Source organism: Mus caroli, unplaced genomic scaffold, assembly GCF_978045245.1.
Source record: "Mus caroli unplaced genomic scaffold, Mus_caroli_1 scaffold_12, whole genome shotgun sequence".
In the NCBI taxonomy this organism is placed as follows: domain Eukaryota; kingdom Metazoa; phylum Chordata; class Mammalia; order Rodentia; family Muridae; genus Mus; species Mus caroli.
Genome location: NW_028227267.1, coordinates 55,480,159 through 55,502,215, shown reverse-complemented (window position 1 = coordinate 55,502,215; position 22,057 = coordinate 55,480,159). Strand labels below are relative to the sequence as shown.

The window sequence follows — 22,057 nt, the reverse complement described above, 5'->3', positions numbered from 1 at the left end:
TCTGTTTTCAAGACAGGGTTTCTTTGTAGACTTGCCCTTGAACCCAGATCCTCCAGTCTCTGCCTCCCAAGTGCTGGGATTAAAGGCATGGGCTACCACCACCAGGCTGGCCATGAACTTTTAGTCCCCCTCCCTTAGCCTCCTGAATGCTGGGATTACTAGTGTGTGCCACCAGGTGTGGCTAAGTGATTAGCTATTTAACTTGCTTTTCTGTACCCTCCCAACCATCAGTCAAGTAATCCATTCTGTTTTCCCCCACCTATTTCTCTCAGTTGCTTCTTACCTGTGGGTCCCTGTGCACAGACCCCTGTTACTTTTCTGATTATGTAGTTTTTGTTTTGGTTTGGTTTTAATTTTGTTGTTATTTGTTTGTTTTTGAGATAGGATCTCACTTTGAAGCTCTGGCTGGCTTGCAGCTCACAGAGATCAACCGACCTCTGCTTCCCAAGTGTTGGGCTTGAGAGCCACACTTAGACCTTTACTTTTTTTTTAGGATAATGTTTTTTTTATCTACTTCAGATTTACTCCCAGTCTCACATAAGGTTTTACTAATCTTTAGAATTATTTACAAGTATTAGTAAGTAAATATAAGAGAGTTACATTTATAAAGAAAGGAAGGTGTGGACATGTGTTGGACAGCACTGTTAAAAGTGAAGTAGCTGTAGGGTAGGGACGTTAGAACACCCAACACGAACAAAGCAGTGGCTTTGACCACCAGCACAGCCAGAAAGAGTGGATGAGTATTGCAAAGTTAAGGTGTAGTCAGTGCTTTGAGACAGCATGCCAGACATTGCTATGGAGATGTATGCATTAAGGCAAATGACAAGTGATTGACTTTGTTTTAGGACACTGGTCATCAAATACGTATGGCAAGTACACTTGAATTTCTAGGAAAGGGCAAACACCAACTATTATGAAAGAGGTCGATGTTATGAGATCCTGTTCTGTCACATGATCATCATAGCCAGGTGGAAAGGTCTGAGGAAACCAGTGGAGCTGACCATGTACCTACACAGGGAACACATCTTGGACAGCTAGGTGCCATATCAGGCCCACGGTATTTTTTACATATACCATGTTCAAAGTTGCATCCATAGAAAGAAGGTAGACATATACCTCCGTTCAGATAGCACGTTTTATTTAGCAACTTACTGCAGGTTGCTCCTGGATCTGAACAGAGTTGTCTCTTGACTTTCAAGTCTCCTAGAGATGGGATAACCAGCTCACAGCTCAATGCAACAATGAGTTGAAAATTAGAGGTGTTTGAAATGATCACAAGCAAAACCATACTGGACAAGAAGTGACAATTTTCTATGGTTCTTAAAAATGTGGGAGAAAAATACAAGAAGAAAAATATTAAGGAAAAAGATAGCAAATGGTTTTAATTCAGAAAGTCATTGCTAAAACACCCAAAGGAAACCATTTATATCCTAAAGTAAAATAGCAATTGAAAAAGAAAGCTATCAGGGCTGGAGAGATGGCTCAGTGGTTAAGAGCACTGACCGCTCTTTCAGTGGTCCTGAGTTCAATTTCTAGCAACCACATGGTGGCTCACAACCATCTGTAATGGGATCTGATGCCCTCTTCTGGTGTGTCTGAAGACAGCTACAGTGTGCTCATATACATAAAATAAATAAATCTGGAAAAAAAAAAAAAGCTGGGCAGTGGTGGTACATGCCCTTATAAATATCCCAGCACTTGGGAGGCAGAAGCAGGCAGATTTCTGAGTTTGAGGCCAGCCTGGGCTACACAGAGACACCCTGTCTCGAAAAACCAAAAAAGGAAGAAAGAAAGAAAGAAAGAAAGAAAGAAAGAAAGAAAGAAAGAAAGAAGAAAAGAAAAAAAGAATGCTGTCCCACAGAAGAAATTAGCTCATGCCCTGTATCTTCTTTAAAGTCAGAATTATCCCATTTGCTTGTGTGCCACAGTCTTCATGTTTGCAAAACTCCGTTCCACATGGATATTTCTTCTTACATAGGATTTTGGGAGACTTGAAATAAAAATCAAATGACTAATTTTTAATAAAGATTATTTTGAATGGCGGACAGTGTGGAGAGAAAATAGATTGACTTTAGGATGGCTGATTTTGTTAATATGAAAATTGTAATATTCAAGGTTAATTGTTGTGGAATAATTTAGTATGATTTACGATTCTTTTTTATTTCTACTTTGTAGGTATGTGAAAGCAAGAACAGAACTAACATGGGATTATGGTTATGAAGCTGGGACCATGCCTGAAAAGGAAATCCTCTGCCAATGTGGGTTTAATAAGTGTCGGAAAAAATTAATATAAGTTTATATCTGATATCCCTTCATGAAATGAGCTGTTCACTGTATAACAATATCAGTTGTCAAAGAGATTATGGATAATACTTCTGTTCCCTTTGTTCAGGGTATTGATGTTTTATGTCTAATTTTGTATCTTAGGTTAGAAACAAAATAAGGGCACTCATTTATCAAGTATCACAGTGTTATTACAGTTATTTAACTTTACATGAGTAGAATGTAAATAATATATTTTATGTACATACCATGTATAATTTGTAACTTTTGTATTTTATATATTAATATAAAATTATACTAGAATTTGTACATTTCTCAATTGTTTTTGTGATTATTATTTATAATTTATGCTCCAAAGGACCAACTTTTATATCTTTAACCTACAAACCTGATGTTAAATTCCTGACAATTCATTGACTATTAAGAACTACGAATGAGCCGGGCGTGGTGGCGCACGCCTTTAATCCCAGCACTCGGGAGGCAGAGGCAGGCGGATTTCTGAGTTCGAGGCCAGCCTGGTCTACAAAGTGAGTGCCAGGACAGCCAGGGCTACACAGAGAAACCCTGTCTCGAAAAACAAAAAAAAAAAACAAGAACTACGAATGATGGGCTGGAGTCTAGATATTGTAGGAGTTGCTTTATACACAGTAATTGAAAGTAATCTTTATTGGGAAGTAAACCCATGGCCTCCTGCATGTAGGTACTCACTCTACCACAAAGCAACAGCTTCACCCTCCAGAGTAATTCATTCATTACTTCATTGTCTCATTAGCCACCCCAGCAGGGGCCATTCTGAACACACTGTGAACAAGAAACTTCCCAGTTTCCCTGTAGTACCTGAGTGCACGAGGAAGGGTGGGAGGGAGGAATGAAAGAAGGGAGGGAGGAAGGAGAGAGAAAGGAAGGAAGGAAGAAAAGAGCAAAGAAGAAAGCTAATGTTTTGTACACAGAGGAGACCTAGGAGTAAAGGCAATCTTGAAGCTAGTCAGATTGTCTTGGACAACCTGAAAGGCACCGCATTCAAAGCAGCCTCGACAGTTTGAGCTGCAGATGGGTATGGCAAGATATTCACAGTAGTGATGCAAGGACTCAGGGAAGTCACTAAAATGAAGCAAGGAGACTTGGCTGTTCGGGGAGACTGTGAATCGGCCTGTTTCTGGTGTCCTATCAAGGTCATCCTTGGAGCAAGCTCTCCAGAAATCCTGATCTGCACTACCTGCTGTCCATCCACGGCTAGCACTCTCCATTTCGTCGCCTACACTTCCCCTTTCCCTGGTTGTTGTTCTTGTTGTTGTTTGTTTGTTTTCCTCCATAGGTGGATGAAACAAGAACTTTTGGAGACAAAAACTAAGAACTAAATGTTTTGAGCCTATATGCTTGAAAATGCCTGTTTTCGACTTTTGCTATTTGCTTCAGGATGTTAATGTTTTTCTTTGGGTGTTTTGGCAATGGCTGTGAGCGAAAAAGCCATTTGGCAAGGTATGGACCTCATAAGCACCCTCATTTGTCTTAGCTTTGTCCTGCTGCGCAGTCTCTAGAAAACATCTGTTTCTCCCCTTCTATTGGGCGCTTGGTGAGTTTTCAGTCAGAAATCTTTGTCTTTCAATGTAAGAAAATCTTCTTAAAACAGTTTAAGGGTTTCTCTTCTCTTTGGAATTATTTATCAAAATATTACAATTAAAAATGGCTTTCTGGTTTCTTAATGTAATATTTTTATTTTCTTAGAGAATTTCAAACAATGTATTTTGATCTTATTCTCCTTTATTCATGTACCATGTTCATGTTTCCTTTTTTCTTTTCTTTTTTTAATAACCCACCAACTATTTGGTTGGGAAGTAAACCCATGGCCTCCTGCATGTAGGTACTCACTCTACCACAAAGCAACAGCTTCACCCTCCAGAGTAGTTCATTCATTACTTCATTGTCTCATTAGCCACCCCAGCAGGGGCCATTCTGCTTTTTTATTCCTGAATATGAGGGGACCAGGTGCCACACCCAAAGAAACTTTATTCTCCTTCCCACAAAAGTCAACTGTCAGGATCTCCTCTGGGTTGGGGCTCATGAGATCTACTTCCTATTGCTAGAAGGTTGACCAGTTTGATCTTTCTGGGCCACCACTGCTCATGACTATAGAGAAGCCGTGATGTCCAGTAGACACTGCTTCAATTCAGTCCTCCCTGGATTCTAGCTGATGCCTTTTTATGTGACAATCCATGAGATAACTTTCTGATTTTCTTAAATTGTAACTTTCTGTTTTTTAGATTACAATAAAATTATATCACATTCCCCCTTTTCTCTCTACAATACCACCTCCCATGTATGGTCCCCGACGGAGAATATGTATATTCTATACATCCTGCTGAGTTTGTATAATGATACTTATATGTACAATTTTTCAAGGTTGCCATTTGTCTTAGTCAGGGTTTCTATTCCTGCACAAACATCATGACCAAGAAGCAAGTTGGGGAGGAAAGGGTTTATTCAGCTTATACTACCATACTGCTGTTCACCACCAAAGGATGCAGGACTGAAACTCAAGCAAGTCAGGAAGCAAGAGCTGATGCAGAGGCCATGGAGGGATGTTCCTTACTGGCTTGCCTCCCCTGGCTTGCTCAGCCTGCTCTCTTATAGAATCCAAGACTACCAGCCCAGAGATGGTCCCACCCACAAGGGGCCCTCCCCCTTGATCACTAATTGAGAAAATGTCCAACAGCTGGATCTCATGGAGGCATTTCCCCAACTGAAGCTCCTGTCTCTGTGATAACTCCAGCCTGTGTCAAGTTGGCACATAAAACCAGCCAGTAGACCATTGGATGACCAATTGATGTGTTCTTCCCTGGGAAAGACTTATTTCTTCTGCTTTCAGCACTCCTTGGTTATCTGTAGTTCTTTGTGGAGGGTTGAAGCCTTCTGGGCATTTCCTATCCCATGTTAGCATGTCCTCCCCTACATTATTTTGGGCCTGGGTTTTCATCACATCTGTAGAGGAGTCAGACTAGACCACTTTTTAGAGTTCAGAGTTGAAAATCGACAAGGAAACCACACCTATCTTGTACTTCCTCCCAGGATGCTGCTTGTTATCACACCCCAGGTTTAGAGAAACGAAACTAGAAACTCCCCTATTGCAATTGTGAGGCGTGCAGGTGCCAAGTCATGACCCAAGAGACACCACTGTCCCCTGACCCAATACTCACTGGTGAGTACTAGGGTTTTGGTTTGCAGGAAGCTCACACCCCACTTCATCCCGGGGAGACTGCAGAGCACTGCTGAGGGCTGAGATGGGCTTACAGCATCTGAGAAAGCTGTAGGACTAGGGACCTCAGGAAGCTGAAACCTCTAGGTTGGCTGGTTCCATCCTCTTTGGTCTTTGCTTTACTGGGAGCTCTGCACTTTAAAGTGCAGAAATACTGAGGACATGCTGTTGTGAAGGAGGGTAGACTTTAGTGGGAATGTTGAAAACCTGGAAAAGAGGCCCCAGTCTTTGGGGTAATTGAGGAATACTGAAGACCAGGTTGCAAGCAGCCATTAGTTTCCTAGAGGCCTGAGTTTAGGCTGATGTTTCAGGATCACCCATGGTGGCAATCTCCTTGAGAAGATTTTCTGTTATCCTGAGGGCATGGTGATCCAGGTTTTTAATCACCTTTGTCGTTCACAGGTTTCTAGAATCATCCTAGAAAATCATGAACTCAAGATGCACAGGAAGTCCTCTCTGGGATAGGAAAGAAAAATAAAGCACAGAGGACAGCAGGAAAGCTGGTGTTGATTAGCTGTAATACCTATAATTACCTGCCATCCCCTCTTGTCTCACCAGTAGAAACCTGGCCCAAAGGTTAAAGCAGGAATACAGACACAATAGGAAGGCACTAATGCCAAACCTTTAAAGGCCTTTCAAGCAACAGGGATAGCAGTGATCACTGCTCAAGGAAAGTCATTATTTTCAGACAAAGCTTTCATCCTTCCATCCCTGAAACAACCCAGGGATCCATTATCCTCACCCACTTGGTAGAGATGTTTCAGCCAAATTTGCAGTTGACTAGTGATTTACTTCAGCCTATAACCATCCTGCAACTAGTATATTCTTGAGGTTTATTTTGTGTATGATTATCTTACCTGCAGAAATGTTTGTATAACCCCCATGTACTTGATGATTTGGTGTTTAGAAGAAGAAGGCAAAGGGTTCCTCCTGGACCTAGAGTTAGAAATATTTATAGGTCACCATATAGGTACTGGGAACCAAGCCTGAGTCATCTGCAAGAGCAACAAGACATCATGTCTATAGGGCCATCATTCTAGTTCCTGGCATGTATGTATGTATGTATGCATGCATGTATGTACAGATGTATTTGTGTGTGTGTGTGTGTGTGTGCCGAGACCCTGGAGCTATAGTAACAAGAGTTTGTAAGCCATCCATCCCATCATGAGTATTAGGAACCAGACCTGAGTCCACAAGAGGAAGAACAACTAATCCGTCTCTCTAGCCCCGATCTATTTTTTTAAAGTCCTGAGTCAGCCATAGGGAGGAAGAGTGAAAAATGGTTTCAGGCGGAGATGATGGCACAAATAATGGTACTAATGTCCAAAATAAATAGCAACCACTAGCAATTCATTTAGCTGAACATATTCATATGAACATTTGGGGACTGTAAAGTGAGGAGCTGAAGAGATAAGGTACCATCCCACTTCCCAGGCGTTGTATTTGCAAACTCAAAAAGGTTTTGTCTCAAAAGAACTATGGTTGTTTTGGTTTTGTTTTAATTTAAAGTGAGCCTTAGATGGCTCGGCAGTTAAGAGCACCAGTTGCTCTAGTAGAGAATTCTGGTTGGCTTCCCAGGACCCACATAATGACTCACAACCATTTCCAAAGGATCCCATAGCCTCTTCTGGCCTCCATAGGCACCAGGCACTCTGGAGGACACATACAATTTTGGGGGGCGCTGGGGTGGCTGGGAGGAGTTGTTTGTTTGTTTTCTTTTTTTTTTTTTTTTTTTTCGAGACAGGGTTTCTCTGTGTAGCCCTGGCTGTCCTGGAGCTCACTTTGTAGACCAGGCTGGCCTCGAACTCAGAAATCCCCCTGCCTCTGCCTCCCGAGTGCTGGGATTAAAGGCGTGCGCCACCACGCCCGGCTTGTTTGTTTGTTTTCAAGACAGGGTTTCTCTGTATAGCCCTGGCTGTCCTAGATCTCACTTTGTAGACCAGGCTGGCCTCGAACTCAGAAATCCACCTGCCTCTGCCTCCCGAGTACTGGGATTAAAGGTTTGTGCAATTTTTTATTTTTAATTATACTCACAATTTTTTAATATGTAAGTATAATATTAATGGGAAATCAGTGGAGCAAATTAAAAGCTACAGAGCCAAAAATAACCATATCTAATCATTATAAAAATGAAGGATATAGCCATCTTGTCCTAAATTCCATATTAATACTATAAAAACAAGAGTTCACTGGTTTCTAAACATATCACTGTTACGTAAGAGTAGAAACTGTGAAGTGGTTTTAATATCACACAAAGCAGGTAGACTTAAAATATTTATTATGTATGTGTATGGTGTTTTTACATATATGGGGGGGGCGGTTACTCGTATATATGCAGAGGCCAGAGGAGGCTGCCAAGTATACTCCTCTTACCAAACTTTGTTGCACTAAAAAAGTGATAATTGTCTACCATATGACAAGCTCTTACAAATTAATAAAAAACTAATACTTCGATAGAAAAAATGGGCAAAGGCATTGCTGCTAGTAAAGAAAAACAATACAGTCTTCCAGTGAATTAGAAACATGCGGTATGACTCCCTTTTGCCTGTACTGTCTGTTCTTTGACTTGTTCATCTAACAATCTGTCCAATTGAGTCTATGAACATATGTTTTTTATGTTTTTAAATCAAGCAGGTAAGAGGCTCTCTCTTGTTTTCTTTAAAGCTTCCTCACTATCTATGACAATATAGTCTTTCTAATAATTGCTTTTATACATTCCTTAACATTGGGATTTCTGTTGAAATTACATGAAGTTTAAAACTTCCTTGGGGGAAGTTGTGTAGAATTGCTATCATTATGTATCTAGCCTCTGGTCCAGACAGTGGGTACTCTACATCTATTGGGGTCTTCACCTTACTCCACCCTTGCTGGCAGGCATTTATCTTGTGTTTCTCAAAAATTCCTTTGTTCTTTTCTCCATCTAGACTGGTATCCAGATTGTGCTAAACATGTGTGTGTGTGTGTGTGTGTGTGTGTGTGTGTGTGTGTGTATGTGTGCCCATGCGTGCGTGCATGTGTGTGTGTTCAACCACTGATTCATGGTAGACCTAATGGAGAACACACCGTAAAGAAAAAGCAACACTCCTTCCCCCACAAACCATCAACTGACAGATCTTCTAAGTTACGGCTGGACGCTAGTGAGTGGTGCCCCCGTAACCCACCACCACGCCAGCTAGAATTTGAACTAGTTTGATCCTATGCAGGCCTTTTGCAGGCTTCTACAGCTGCTTTGAATTTATGGCCACAGCATTTTGATCATGTCTAGAGGACACTGTTTGTGCAGATCTTAGAATCTTCCCATCCCCTCTCTCACAATGTTCCCTGAGGTGTGGTGATTGTCATTGTCTCATTTATGGCATTAGATTTCCACACTTATTCTCTGCCCTATAACCAGGTGAGAACTTAATAACACCCGATTGCCAAAGACACCACGTTGTTAGGCACAGTGCAATGAGAAACTAAGCAATAACCAGGAGGATCGTCCCTGTTGACTAGCGTTCTTGGTACTGAAAGGAGCCATGGAGCTTGTTGGAGAAAAGTAATCCACAGGCTCACACAGCTATGAACATTGAGCTACAAGAACAAAACCAGCATGGCTGGTTCCTGGGCACAGAGTGACACCGAGTCACAGGGGTGACCAACTCATTTCTAACTGGAGTTAGGGCCAGCAGGAGGAAACGCATGCCTCGTGCTGTAAATCTGACCAAGACCCCATGGTAAGGGAGCTCCTAGGCTCCAGAGGTGAACCTACTCCTGTCTGTGCTAAACAGACATGGAATCAACCATTGCTCTCCATTCCTGTCTCTGCCCATAGATATGTGCAGCTCTCAGACATCATCTGAGATTTCTTTGTGTATTGCATGCATTTTCGTAAGGCCTCTAGAATGTTGATGTGATGCCATAGCCCACCTTTGTGGGCTTGCTCTGTTTCTGTTGACAGCACTGGTCTAGAACCCTAATAAGAGGCTGTACCACACAAGAGATTAGATTAGCAATTAGATTGCTGATTTGTTGTTGTTGTTGTAGGAGTTGAGACTCTATCACAAGAAGTGGGTCCTGCCAATTTCTTTAAGACTGGAGGAGCTACCAAGGCCATAAAATATGTTTCTGTTTTAACCTGGTTGTTATTTATAGGTTTCTGTCAGCTTACAGAAAAGATGGAAAAAAGAACATGTGCCCTCTGCCCTGAAGGCCACGATTGGAGTGTGATATACTTTGTACCATCAGCTAATCTAGCTGCTCATGAAAACTGTTTGGTAAGTAACTGGTAAATAACCTTAAAATTGCTTGTGTAGGGCTAGAGAGATGGCTCAGTAGTTAAGAGCACTGGTTGTTCTTCCACAGGTCCAGGTTCCATTCCCAGAACTTAGAGTGTGGCTCACATCCACCCATAACCCCAGGCCCAGGGTATGTGTTGCCTTCATCTGGCCTCTGAGGCTAGCCTAGGTCCTTTGGCTTGGCAGCAAGTGATTTTTCTTGACACGCCCCCTTACTGGCCCATCTTTCTCTATCAGCATTTTTCAGGAAGCACATTTAATACCAATAAAATACAACATATTAATGCACTAAGGTTGCAGCTGGAACAGAATAGCAGAAACATAGAAAGGCCCTAACACCAAACCATGGGGGGAAAGAGAGAGCTAAACCCAGAATTCCACATGCAAGTTTTAACATTTGCATTATGATTTCTAATTCTTATGCAATCCTTTGCCTGTTTAAGTATTATAATTTCCCTCATGTTTTTATGTTCTTTTTTTTAAGTTTATATGTAACATTAATCTTCAAATGAAAGCAGGCAGATTGTTTATGTGACCCACAGTAACTTCAGCTATCTGGAGCGAGAGAGCTGGTAGCTCAGTTAGTAATGTGCCGAAGACATAGTATCCATAAGTGTCCTGGCATCCATCCCCAGGACTCCTGCAAAGAGCCGGACAAGACACTGTGTGCCTGTAATCCCATTGGAGGGAGGAATTTACAGGATTCTATAAGCTTGTAGGCCAGGCCAGCCTGTTGAGCTGAATTTGTGAGATTTCATAAAGTAAGGTAGAGAGGGGCTGGAGAGGTGGCTCAGTGGTTACGCTGCTCTTGCAGGTACATTTGCCAGCACACAGGGGTTAGTTCACAAGCATTTATACTTCTATTTCCTAGGATGTAATACCTTCTTCTGACCTCTGCAGAAACCAGCCCACATGTGATACACAAACATACATGATGGCAAAAGAGTCATTTTTATAAAAAATCTTAGAAAAAAAGGTAAAGAGCAGTGGAGAAAGACAGCCAAAGTAATCTGTCCTCTTCATGTACATGGGCAGGTGCAAACACACACAGAGAACAAATAAAATTGCACAGATGCATAGAACACACACAAAGAACATAAACAAAAACACAAACACACAGCATGCTTATAAGACACACACACACATATTTGATAAAATTGAAAACAAGATTGTAATTTGTGTGTGTGTTTGTATGTGTGTGTGCACATGTGTGACACTCTAGAGCTAGAGTTCACATGTGAGTTGGGTACTGGGAGATGAATGTAGACTCTCTGGAGCATAGGAAGAGCAATACCATGCTTAACCACAGAACCCTCTCTCCATCCTCTGAAATGCTGAAGAGGAAAGAGACTTGTGGCTGCTAAAACACACAAGGGAATTTGGAGCTAGCTGTGATTGCCCATACCTGCAGTTCCACTGCATAGAGCTAAGGAAGAAGCCAAGGTCCAGGTAACATGAGATGTACAGCTAGGTCCTATCTATAAAAAAAAAAAGCCATAAAAGCCAGGTGTACTAGTGTATGGCTTTAGTCCCAGCACTCAGGGACAGAGACAGGTGGACTCTGAGTTCTAGCCTACAGCTAGGCTACAGTGAGACCCTATCTCAACAATTCAAGAGTGAAGGTCTGCCATATGGTTATGGAGGTAGGCACAGTCCTTGAAGTCTAAGAAGGAGACCTGGAAAGCCATCAGGAATGGCCTCTGTCCCTTGCTTTGGCTTCCTGATTGCATGGCTTGAGCCATTGTCCTCTCTGCATTCCTCTGCAGCCTTCTTCAGAACCATCTCTGACTTGTGTTAGTCAGGGCTACTTCACACCGACTCTGTGATTTTTTTTGGTTTTTTGTTTTCTTTTGTTTTTGCTTTTGTTTTGCAACCTTCAGCTGTATTCATCAGGATTGGTGGAATGTGAGGCCCATAATCCATGTAAAATAGCTAGAAATGTTGACGTGAAATCAGTACTGGAAAGGATCTGGAGAGGAGGCCCAATGGTAAGTTGACATGTCTTTTCCATTATAAATGATGAGTCGTGGGGTCTACATTCAAAGGATAGTCTGTTTGGAGGGGGTGGACAGATGGTTCTCAGTTAGGATTTCTTACTGCCCTTTCAGCACTGAAATAGCAACTCATAATTGCTTGAAACTCCAGCTCCAGGGCATCTGGCACCCTCTGCTGGCTTTCACAGACACATGCACTAACATGCTTGCTCTCTCAGACACACATACAACAGAAATAAAAATAAAAAACTGAATCTTTCATCTAAAAATAGAGTCTATGGTGTAGCAGGGTTTGAGAAACATGTAGAGAGCTGGAAGGTGGACTGTGAGACGCTCCCTCAGCTGACGCTGTCTGCTTACAGCCAACTGTCGCACACATCAGCAGAGCAGGCTCGAGATGCTTCTGTCTGGGTGAAAACTCTCTGGTCAGACAGGCTGGAACAAGTCCTTACTGTCATTCCAGCAGAGCAAACACCCATTTCAGCAGCTCAACAGCACCATCTAGGCTTTTCTTCTGCTCTCCTGCCTCAGAGCAGCTAGCTGGTCCTCTTGGTGCCTCAAAGCTGCAGGCCACAGTCAGAGCAAAAAGGTTTATCCTTCACATGGAGTAAGATGCCTTCTGAATGTCAAGGGTGGCTGCATGTCTTTCTGCACCAGTTCTGGGTGGTTATCACTGTCAGCATCTGCCTTGGGGCTGAGGGCATAAGGGGACTCTGCAGGAAAGAAGAATGGGAAAGGCTGTCTCTCTGAGGTCCACTGGGTCTCTGGGCTTCTTTATAAAAGGCCATTTGCAGATTAGTAAACAGGTTGGCAAGTTTGAGTGTTTCATGGCTGACCACAAGCACAGTAAAGTGTTAATGACTAGAGCCACAAAATGCCTAAGCATCGGTATGTATGCCTTCATATAAAAACAGGGAAATTAAATCAAGGGATCAAGAAAAACACTATGTTGTTCAGTTGTGTCTTCAGTTTTTAGTTTCTATACACTGGAAATGGGTTTCATTCATTTCATATTATCCTCTGTAGCAACCCTGTAGAGCTGGTACCACTATCCCAGGGAGAAATGTCTAAGAGGAAGTCATAGAAAGTGCCAGCTGAGATGATAATCTTTAGTGTCACAGCAGGAGCTGCTCTGACCTGAGGCTCAAAGTCCCCCAAACCAACACCTTGCCTAGGGATAAGGAAGCCTGCTAGTTTCACTTTTGAGAAATCTGTTTTTCCCTTTATGTAGACCATGCTACAACTGTCTCTGCTGGACCTTTGACGGCTACTTAGCTGCAGTTTTGCTGAAAGTCCCTCATGGGTTGCCAAGTCTCATTCCTATTTAGTGTGGGTGTATAGGCTGGGATATGCCAGAGATAGCCAGGACAAAAACACTGGCCTGCGGACTTAAACATTTAATGACATCCTTACATTTTAGTAATGAAACAAGTATCTCCTCATTATGATCTATTCTTCTCCAGATATGCTCATTTTGTAATAACGAAGGAGCCATCGTAAGGTGTGGTGAAACATCTTGTGCCAAGAATTACCACTTATTCTGTGCCAAGGAGGACTACGCAGTTCTACAAGGTGGAGTTACAAGAACTTACAAGTAATCACATAGCTTTCAAACTCCATGGTGGGGGTGGGGAGTGTAAGGAATGGCTAGCCTGTGACTTACTTCTCAAGTTCAATTCATGCAAATGAGTTTCACGTGAGAACAGGGTTATGGGATACCAGTAGGAACTCAGCTTCACATTTCTGCACATGACAGGAAAAGAACTACTCAAGGGTTTGTTTGCCTTTCTAAATCTCATTCCTAATGGCATCATTCATGTCCTATAAGAGACAGGAGCCAGTCCAGGTCTGTTCTTCTCTGCAATGGGAAGACACCTTCCTTCACTCACTCATCCACAGGTCATGGGTCTGTCCCCATACCATGTGGGAATGAGATCTTGGCTTCCAGTGTTGGACCAGACATGAAACTGAGGTTGTGAGAGCTGACAGATGGCAAACACCTTTACCTACAGAGTCATCTCGCCAGCCCCTAGCTTGTCACTGTTTGTAAAAGTTCATTCAGTTCTGAACAGTGCTTTTTATATTTGAATTACTGAGAAACCTATAGAAGGACTTCACATTCATCATTTATGTTCACAAAGAACTCACTTTACTGACAGCCATTTTTACACACATGAACAAATGAAAGGGACTGAAGTACCTGCTGGATATAGGTTTTATTTTTTGAGATAGTATCTCACCAAGTAGACCAGGCTGGCCTTGAAATTACAGAGATAACTTAAAATTTTAAAAAGTGTAGTAACCACAGTGGAAATACTTAACTCAATGTAAACAACAACAAAACAAAACAACAACAAAAAACATTTTTAATTATAATTGTTTCAGCAAGGAACAAGGGGCTTCTCTGCAGTTTAAATTTTATTTTAAGCGTTCAGGTGGATAGAGTAACTGAGACACTTCACAAGGTGCTGAGGGATACTCAAATATAATGAAGCTGACAATTTCTCACCAAGCTGGGGGTGGGGCACAGGTGCACACTGGCTACTCTGAACACTGGCTCATGGGAGGGGCTGAAGCAGGAAGGGGCTTCACCTTGACTTGAAAATTACTGACACTGGGCATGGGGAGGACACAGGAGAGAGAATCTATCCTAATATTCTCTATATTTCCTTTTGCATTACAAAACCTCATAGGCAAGCATGGTAGTATAAGCCTAAAATCAATGTTCAGGAGAAGTGAAGGCACAAATCCAAGTCCCTCTGGGAATGCAGTTGAGAACAAATGAAAGGTTCTCAGAGGTCCCAGGTCCAGAGGAGGTGACTGAGCTGGGTGCTGCTAGGAAGGGCACTGGGTTAACTGGAGGACCCTAGGTCTCATACGGGCAAAGACAAAGGCAAGCCTGGGCAGAGAAATCCCCTACAGCTCCTCACTCCTGTTCTCTAGCCTGCTATGCTGCCTTCTCTCTCTCTCTCTCTCTCTCTCTCTCTCTCTCTCTCTCTCTCTCTCTCTCTCTCTCTCTCTCCACTCACCAAATCCAAGTGCTAGTGAAGGCCAGCTCTGATCTGAAAAGTCACTCTCCACAGTGCTGCACGTGTGTCTGTGTGAACTGTGAAGATCAGCAAGACTCTGGGTGGTCAGAGTGAAGCTTCAAAGTTTGTAGTTCCTTAGATGCCCCTCATCACAGCATAGGAACTAGGAGTGCTCAAAATAGTCACCCAGCATTCACACCTTCAGAGACTGAAGTCTTCTTTCTACTGCTCAGAGGGCACAAAGCCAATGGCCACCCTCACCCACACTGGATGTGGATTGACAATTTGACATGGATTGAACACATTTCTTTTTAAAAATGCATACTTCAGCCAGTGTAACTGCATGTAGCTCTAATGCCAGCACTGGGGAGACAAAGGTTGGTGGATTTCTACAAATTAAAAGATTCAGTGATTCTTTGAAATTCTGTATTTTCAGAGTATTTTGCTCAAAACATCCTCCACAACAAGAAGAGGCCACTGAAAGTGGTAAGTTTCTAAAGTGAGTTTAAAGAAAGCTAATTCCTTAAGTAAAACCTGAGATAATCTAATTATTTCTTCTCAATTGTAATTTTTATGTACACCTATTTGTGTGGATGCCTTAGGTTACAGATGGTTGTGAGTAACCTGTGGGTGCTGGCAACAGAACCTGGATCCTCTGGAAGAACAGCGAGTGCTAGGAAGCACTGAGCTATTTCAAGTCATTGTCATTACATTTCTAACTCATTGAAAACTATCCTTAAACTGGTCCTTGCTATCACTGTATGTTGACAGGGAATGATGCCTCTGTGTTTGTGTGTGTGTGTGTGTGTGTGTATCCGTGTGTGTGTATCATAGAGTTAGTTCATGGCAGGCCTTCGGTTCATAGCTAGACCCTGTATCAAAAGAGTACTGTTTCCCATGAAACTTCGTTCCACTTCATACCTATACTGTTAAGTACAATTGTTATAAGAAAAATCACTGGTCAAAGAATATCACTGATGAAAGTCTGGATCAGCAAGCACTGGCTCCTTATCTTCTGAAAAGTCTCTCTAGATGAGGAAAAGAGGACTGGCCACATCCCTGCAAGTCTTCAAGGGAGAACATGTCAGCATGATGGGTGAAACTTGTTATTTCTTCACCTTTCAACAATCACCAATGACCCAAGTTGTTTCTTCTGTTCAACAAACACCCTCCATTTCAATTGATCATAGGCTTATGTGCCTATGATTAAAATGAATTCTTAGTTTTACATTGCAAATGCTTAGGTTCAAGTTTGCCAGACTTCTGATTTTGTAATAAGGCTGGCACATACTTTTTATTGTATGTAAACTTCAATGCATATATATATATATATATATATATATATATATACATACATACATATATACACACACACATATATATATACACACACATATATACACACACACATATATATATGAGAGACAGGGTTTCTCTGTGTAGACCTGGCTATCCTGGAATTCACTCTGAAGATCAGGCTGACCTTGAACTCAGAGTTCCACCTGGTTCTACCTACCTACCAAGGACTGGGATTAAAGATGTATACCACAACCACCTGGCAATGTTTTACATATTCCAACCTTTAAATGGTTTCTCTTTTAGCTGATGGCCCAAGCATGAAGAGGAAGAGAGGAAGAAAAAAACGCCTCTCATCAGGCCCTCCTGCACAGGTAACTTGACTTATAGACCTAATTTCTTCTCATAATGTCCTTACTTAGAATTCTAAATGCCAAAGACTCACGGTTTTCAACCATTGGAGGAGTTGGCATTTGCACACCATCCGTGTTCTCTCCTCAGTGGAGCTGAAGCTAGACTTAGGTTGGCATCGTGGGGAGAATCCTGCACTCAGGAAGTACAGACCATTTTGACATGGTAGAAGAAGCATACTGAAGAGTATTAAGAGGCTAGCGGCTCAGGGGATGATGTCATTCCCTCAGCTTCTGTCAATCATTCCTTGAACCATGCTAGTGAAAACACGTGTCCTTTCATGACACTTAGTCCTTCACAGGCTGAGAGTACGGACAAATATTTGTTCATAACCAAGTGTTTCCCAGAGACTTGCTCCATACATAACCAAATTTCTGACTTAAAATCTTCTGAATTATTAGATACACAATGTAAAAGAATTTGAAGGGATTTGAAACAGTTTTTTATATCAGTTTCTATACATTGATTAGTATCAGACAATAATCTCTCCCTCTTATTCAACAGATGTTTTTCATGCCACAAACAGCATGAAAATGCCATTTGGATCCAGGAGTTCATCAAAACCAAAAAAAAAAAATTGTCTTAATACGCCTTTTTCTTTTGTTAGATTTGATTAATAGATTTGATTTTGTAGAAGTACATTTTAATTTCATGTGGTATTCCAGGCCAACATGAAAATTCAATATAATCTTGGTTTTCTCTTCCAGCCAAAAGTGGTGAAATTCATGAGATCCAAAAGACATGTGACAGGAGAGCCTCTCGGCCACAGAGGTTGGTTCTCAGTGGTGACTGTGTGACAATGGTGGATCAAAATACTTAGAGGAATCTTGACCCATATAACTTAAATCTGGTTTCATGCTTTAATCTTTATTCTTCTGGTCATTTGGTATTTAATAAGAACATAAATCTTTCTTGTAAGTATATACTGTATTAGAACCCATACCATATCATAGTTATTTGAGCTGGAATGGACCATTTCTTCTCATTCTGAGATTAAAAGGCAGGTAGGTTTGCCTGAGGCTATAATTCAGTCGTATGCTACCCTTCACTGTGACAGGTGGCAGTCTTTCATATGCCAAATCTGGGCCAAGTATGAGGAGATGTCATCTCCATCATATAAAGTAAATTTTACATATATATGCTCACCCATCAACTGATAAAGTATAAAGTGACCACATGATGCAAATAGCTGTCCATTTCCTCCTAAAGATGCATTCTTTGTTCTTAGATGCAGCTGTCAAAGCTCCTTTTCTTAAGAAATGCCAGGAAGCAGGACTTCTTAATGTTTTACTTGAACACATACTAGAAAAAATGGATTCGATTTATGGAAGACTCCTGGATAAGACTGCCTCAGAGTCAGGTACTGAATGAGCTAAATATAAACGCATTCTAGAAAACACACCTCCCCATGCTTCCCCAGCCCTTCTGTAACCCATTCTTTAAGAACACACAGCATATAGCCGGGTGTGGTGGCGCACGCCTTTAATCCCAGCACTCGGGAGGCAGAGGCAGGCGGATTTCTGAGTTCCAGGCCAGCCTGGTCTACAGAGTGAGTTCCAGGACAGCCAGAGCTATACAGAGAAACCCTGTGTAGAAAAACCGAAAAATCAAAAAACAAAAACAAAACAAAAAAACAAAACAAACAAACAAACAAAAAAACAAAAACAAAAAAAGAAAAGAAAAGGAAAGGAAAGGAAAGAAAAGAAACTGAATCAGAAACAGGAGTCTACTGGCTTCCTGGGTCCCTTTGTGTGTCAGTGTGTGTGTGTGTGTGTGTGTGTGTGTAGGATATAGACATGGTAGTACAAGTGCCCTCTAAAAAACAAAACTATCTGATCCTCTGAAGTCAGAGTTATAGGCACTTCTAGGCCACCCAACATGGGTGCTGGGAACCAGCCCTTAGGCTATAATTTTGATGGGCCTCAAATTCTATTCCTTTTTAAGTCCAGGGTCTTAAAATTATTACAGAGGCTGGAGTGATACCCAGTGATGAAGAACACATATATTCTTGCAGAGGACCTGAGTGTGGTTCCCCATACCTGTGTATGGTAGCCCACAACGCTTGGACCTGAAGCTCCTGGGGATCTGACAGTCTTAAGGACTTTGAAGATACACACACACACACACACACACACACACACACACACACTTAAAAACAAGTCTTTTTTAAACATTACATTCTGCCCCTGCCCCTGCACACAGGTACAGGTCAGAGGATAAGACAGAGGAGTAGGTTCTGCTTCCACCATGCAGGTTCTGGGGAGTGAACTTAAGTCATCAGATGGTAACAAGCAGCCCTCCCTGCTGAGTAATCTTACCGAGCTATGGAGTAGTTGTTTAGATCAACTACTAGTGGAAGTTTCTTTCTGAATGGCTCCTAGGGCTTACAGTGTGTAAGTATATGGCTCCTGTGACCTCCAGTAACATACAGCATGAGCTACAAGCCTTATAATTCCTGGTTAGAGTGATCTGAGTGTTTCATACTGTAAGGGACAATGTAAAATATCGACTTTTAAGTGACTTTCTCTATGACAAACCAAGACATAAATTAGCAATATACATTTCCAAGAGCTTATTTGTTACATAATTTTATTTAGTAATTTTCTCAAGACTAAGAATGCTCAAATTTGGGGGTGCATTCACCCACATCACCTGGGGCTCCCTGGAACACAGGGGTTCCCTCCTCAGAAGTCCTGGCTGCACAGACAGTGAGCTGATGCTTCTCCAGATCCCCGCTGGGCCTGCACTGAGCTGCCCTCCTCTGATCCTCTCTCTTCCTAGTGGGGTTATTTTCTCTCTCCCTGTGTGACTATTCACAATAAAGTTAACACAGGAAATTGCTTCTCCCTCTAGACTATGAAGGGATCGAGACCTTACTGTTTGAGAGTGGGCTGTTTGAAGATACATTAATACAATTCCAAGAAGGTAGGTGATTCATAAAATAAGGAACAGTGTGTTTTAGAAACATTTATCATTCAGATCAAAAATAACAGGTCACATAACAGTCAAATATTTCTAAAGAGAATTTTTGTCAAATGAGAAAGCCCATTACAGAAAAAGCACAACACATGGAAAAGAAAAATATGGAAAAAGTAGTGTACATATATATACAGACATAATTTACATGTGGATAGACAGACAGATAGACAGACAGACAGATTGCCCACACTATACAAAATGCAGTAATTTGTGGGTGGTTGGATCACAGTGCTGTGTTTTCCAGGTAGACATACAAATACTTTTGTGTACAGTAAAACAGATCGACAAGACAGAAACAACCCAAGTTTTTGACTCTATAGACAGGCATAGGCTGGAACTGAGCAGACTTCCTGCAGCTTCTCTAACCCCAGCTAGCAACATGGAGGCAACAGTGACCCACCCTGCAGGCTGACTCCCTCTTTCTTGAAGAGATGTCAAGTTCTTTTATTAAGGTTTATCTTTAAAACGTATCTCTCGAAGCAGTGAGTACTATAATTCTAAAATTAATCAAGTAAAAAAAAAAACAGCAAAATGAAGAATGATCAAGAAAGGTTTTTGATGGCTTTGGTTTTCATGTTTTGCTATTTTATTTAAACGGTAGTAGGCAGGCAGGAATAGGGAGACCTAGTTTTCAAAAACATGATGCATTTAGCTGTGTACTGTGGTACACACCTATAATTCCCAGCAGTTGAAAGGGTGAGGCAGGAAGATTGAGAGCCAGTGAGACTTGGTCCGAAAACCATAATAAGCCTGCATTTATTGTGGCCTCTTTTAGTACTAAACATGACCATGTGCTGCACCTCTGGACATGGGTGAGGGATTCACACAGAATGGTGTGAGTAGCTTCTCTCCCGTACTCATAGCACACTGCCCTACAGTGATCTTTTCTGCACATGTGCCTGTCAATAAAACTATATGGCAGTAGGTTTTCCCTAAAGCGCAGTCGGGTTGCCTGTGTCGCCTCAATGTGCACAGCCTCTCTCACTTGGATTCTCTGTTACTTGTTCTCATTTGGACTCTGCAATACTCTGTTTTAGTTCCAGAGAAGTTACTTTAAAAATCACTTGAGAATGTTTGTTAATAAGAATAGCTATTTAAAAAAAAAAACAGCCTTCAGAAAGATGTATTTCTGTAAAACTACATGTGTCACTTAGCATAAAAGTTATATGTCTGAAAAGTGTCACATACCATATAATGTGGGGAACCTCAAGGCACTAATCAAGACTGCATGGGAACCACCTGGAAAGGCTAACTTTTGACATGGCACCATTCCAGTCTGGCGGATTCAGCCAAGGATTCCAAACTATCTGCAGGTGTGCAGTCATTCTGACAACTACGAATCTAAAGATTCAGTCGTGAGGATGCTAAACCCAACTAAATGACCATGGCTGGTTTCTATAGTAACCATGTTCTGTTCCGAAATCTCACTCAAACCTGAGAGGTACCAAATGTCCTTGGAGCCGGAGATGTGCCCATGAAAGAGTGGTTACTCATACGCCAGCCACGTGCTCTAGTCTCTGAATGAATGAATACACTCTAATCTTGTTCTACCATGAAGGAGAACACATGATACATGCTGGTGTCCATATTGAGTCACGAAAGTCAGAGAGGACATGAAAGGAACAGTTTCTGCTCAGGCCACTCTGCCCTCTCATTTGAGGCCCAGGTACTACAAGGGAAATACTTGAACTGATCCAGACTAGAGACAGTGTCCTAATCAAATCCCTGCATACACTGAAGCCATTTTCTTTCTTTTAAAGTAATCAAGAGTAAAGCTTGTGAATGGGAAGAAAGGCAAAGGCAAATGAAGAAGCAGCTTGAGGCACTTGCAGACTTACAACAAAACTTTTGCTCATTTCAAGAAAATGGGGACCTGGACTGCTCAAGTTCTACTTCAGGATCCTTGCTACCTCCTGAGGACCACCAGGTCAGATGCTAGGAGTCTCCTGAAGTGCAAACAGGCTCAGGAGACAGCCTGTGACAGATCCACAGTCCCCTCCCGCTCTGACCTGCTACTGCTCATCCATGCTCCATCCCTGACTGGGTGTTTCTTGTCTCCTCTCTTCTCATCTCACTTGTCCTGCTTTCCCCTGACAGTAAAAGCTGTTCCTCAGGAAAACTGGATCGGGCCTCCATGTTCTCCAAGGATCGAGGAAGTCTTCTTGCCTACCCTGCCCACCCCAGTCAAGGACAGCAACACCAGAGCTTTGCTCAGCCTTAAATGGAATCTTAGAGCTATCTCTTGCTTCTGTTGCTCCTGCAGAGGGTCTCATCATGGTCTCCTCTCAGTATTAAAAACTCCATCAGCATAGAGCAGACTCCACCCTGTGCATTGCTCGCTGCTACCCTGGGTTTCTGCTCACTACCATACCACATTGCCAATATTTAGCACACTTAATAAATGCTTGTCAAAACCACTGAAGAGTCCACCGTTTATTTAATACAGTCCCAGGCAGCCCTCTGCTGTAGCAAAACACCATGCACTCTTCTGTTTTTACCAGTTTTGTGGGTCTTCATCAGACTCTTTTTAAAAGT

The 22,057-nt window shown here is 42.0% G+C and overlaps 2 protein-coding genes across 3 annotated transcripts in view; both read left to right on the top strand.

The window, feature by feature from the left end:
• Positions 1-3,981, top strand: part of Setdb2 (SET domain bifurcated histone lysine methyltransferase 2) — a 40,501-nt gene extending 36,520 nt beyond the window's left edge. For both annotated transcript variants that reach the window (XM_085828698.1, XM_021181369.3), the window contains one exon: positions 2,176-3,981. In XM_085828698.1, the coding sequence (XP_085684824.1) occupies positions 2,176-2,293 (118 nt within the window). In that variant the 3' untranslated portion in view covers positions 2,294-3,981. The remainder of the gene's footprint in view (positions 1-2,175) is intronic.
• A 1,326-nt stretch (positions 3,982-5,307) lies between these two features.
• Positions 5,308-21,811, top strand: LOC147001891 (PHD finger protein 11-like). The gene is made up of 11 exons (XM_085828699.1): positions 5,308-5,479; positions 9,671-9,792; positions 11,694-11,801; positions 13,271-13,401; positions 15,273-15,322; positions 16,439-16,506; positions 17,251-17,314; positions 17,772-17,903; positions 19,397-19,468; positions 21,283-21,449; positions 21,620-21,811. The coding sequence occupies exons 1-11, from the start codon at positions 5,437-5,439 to the stop codon at positions 21,620-21,622; spliced, it is 960 nt and encodes a 319-aa protein (XP_085684825.1). The 5' UTR covers positions 5,308-5,436; the 3' UTR covers positions 21,623-21,811.
• Positions 21,812-22,057: the final 246 nt, after the last annotated feature.

Bases quoted from the DNA above. Each gene is read 5' to 3' on its own strand.
- LOC147001891 (XM_085828699.1), top strand. From the start codon at position 5,437: ATGACCCAAGAGACACCACTGTCCCCTGACCCAATACTCACTG. The intron at 9,793-11,693 runs GTAAGTAACTGG...TGCAACCTTCAG, and splicing joins CTGCTCATGAAAACTGTTTG to CTGTATTCATCAGGATTGGT. The intron at 17,904-19,396 runs GTACTGAATGAG...TTCTCCCTCTAG, and splicing joins TAAGACTGCCTCAGAGTCAG to ACTATGAAGGGATCGAGACC.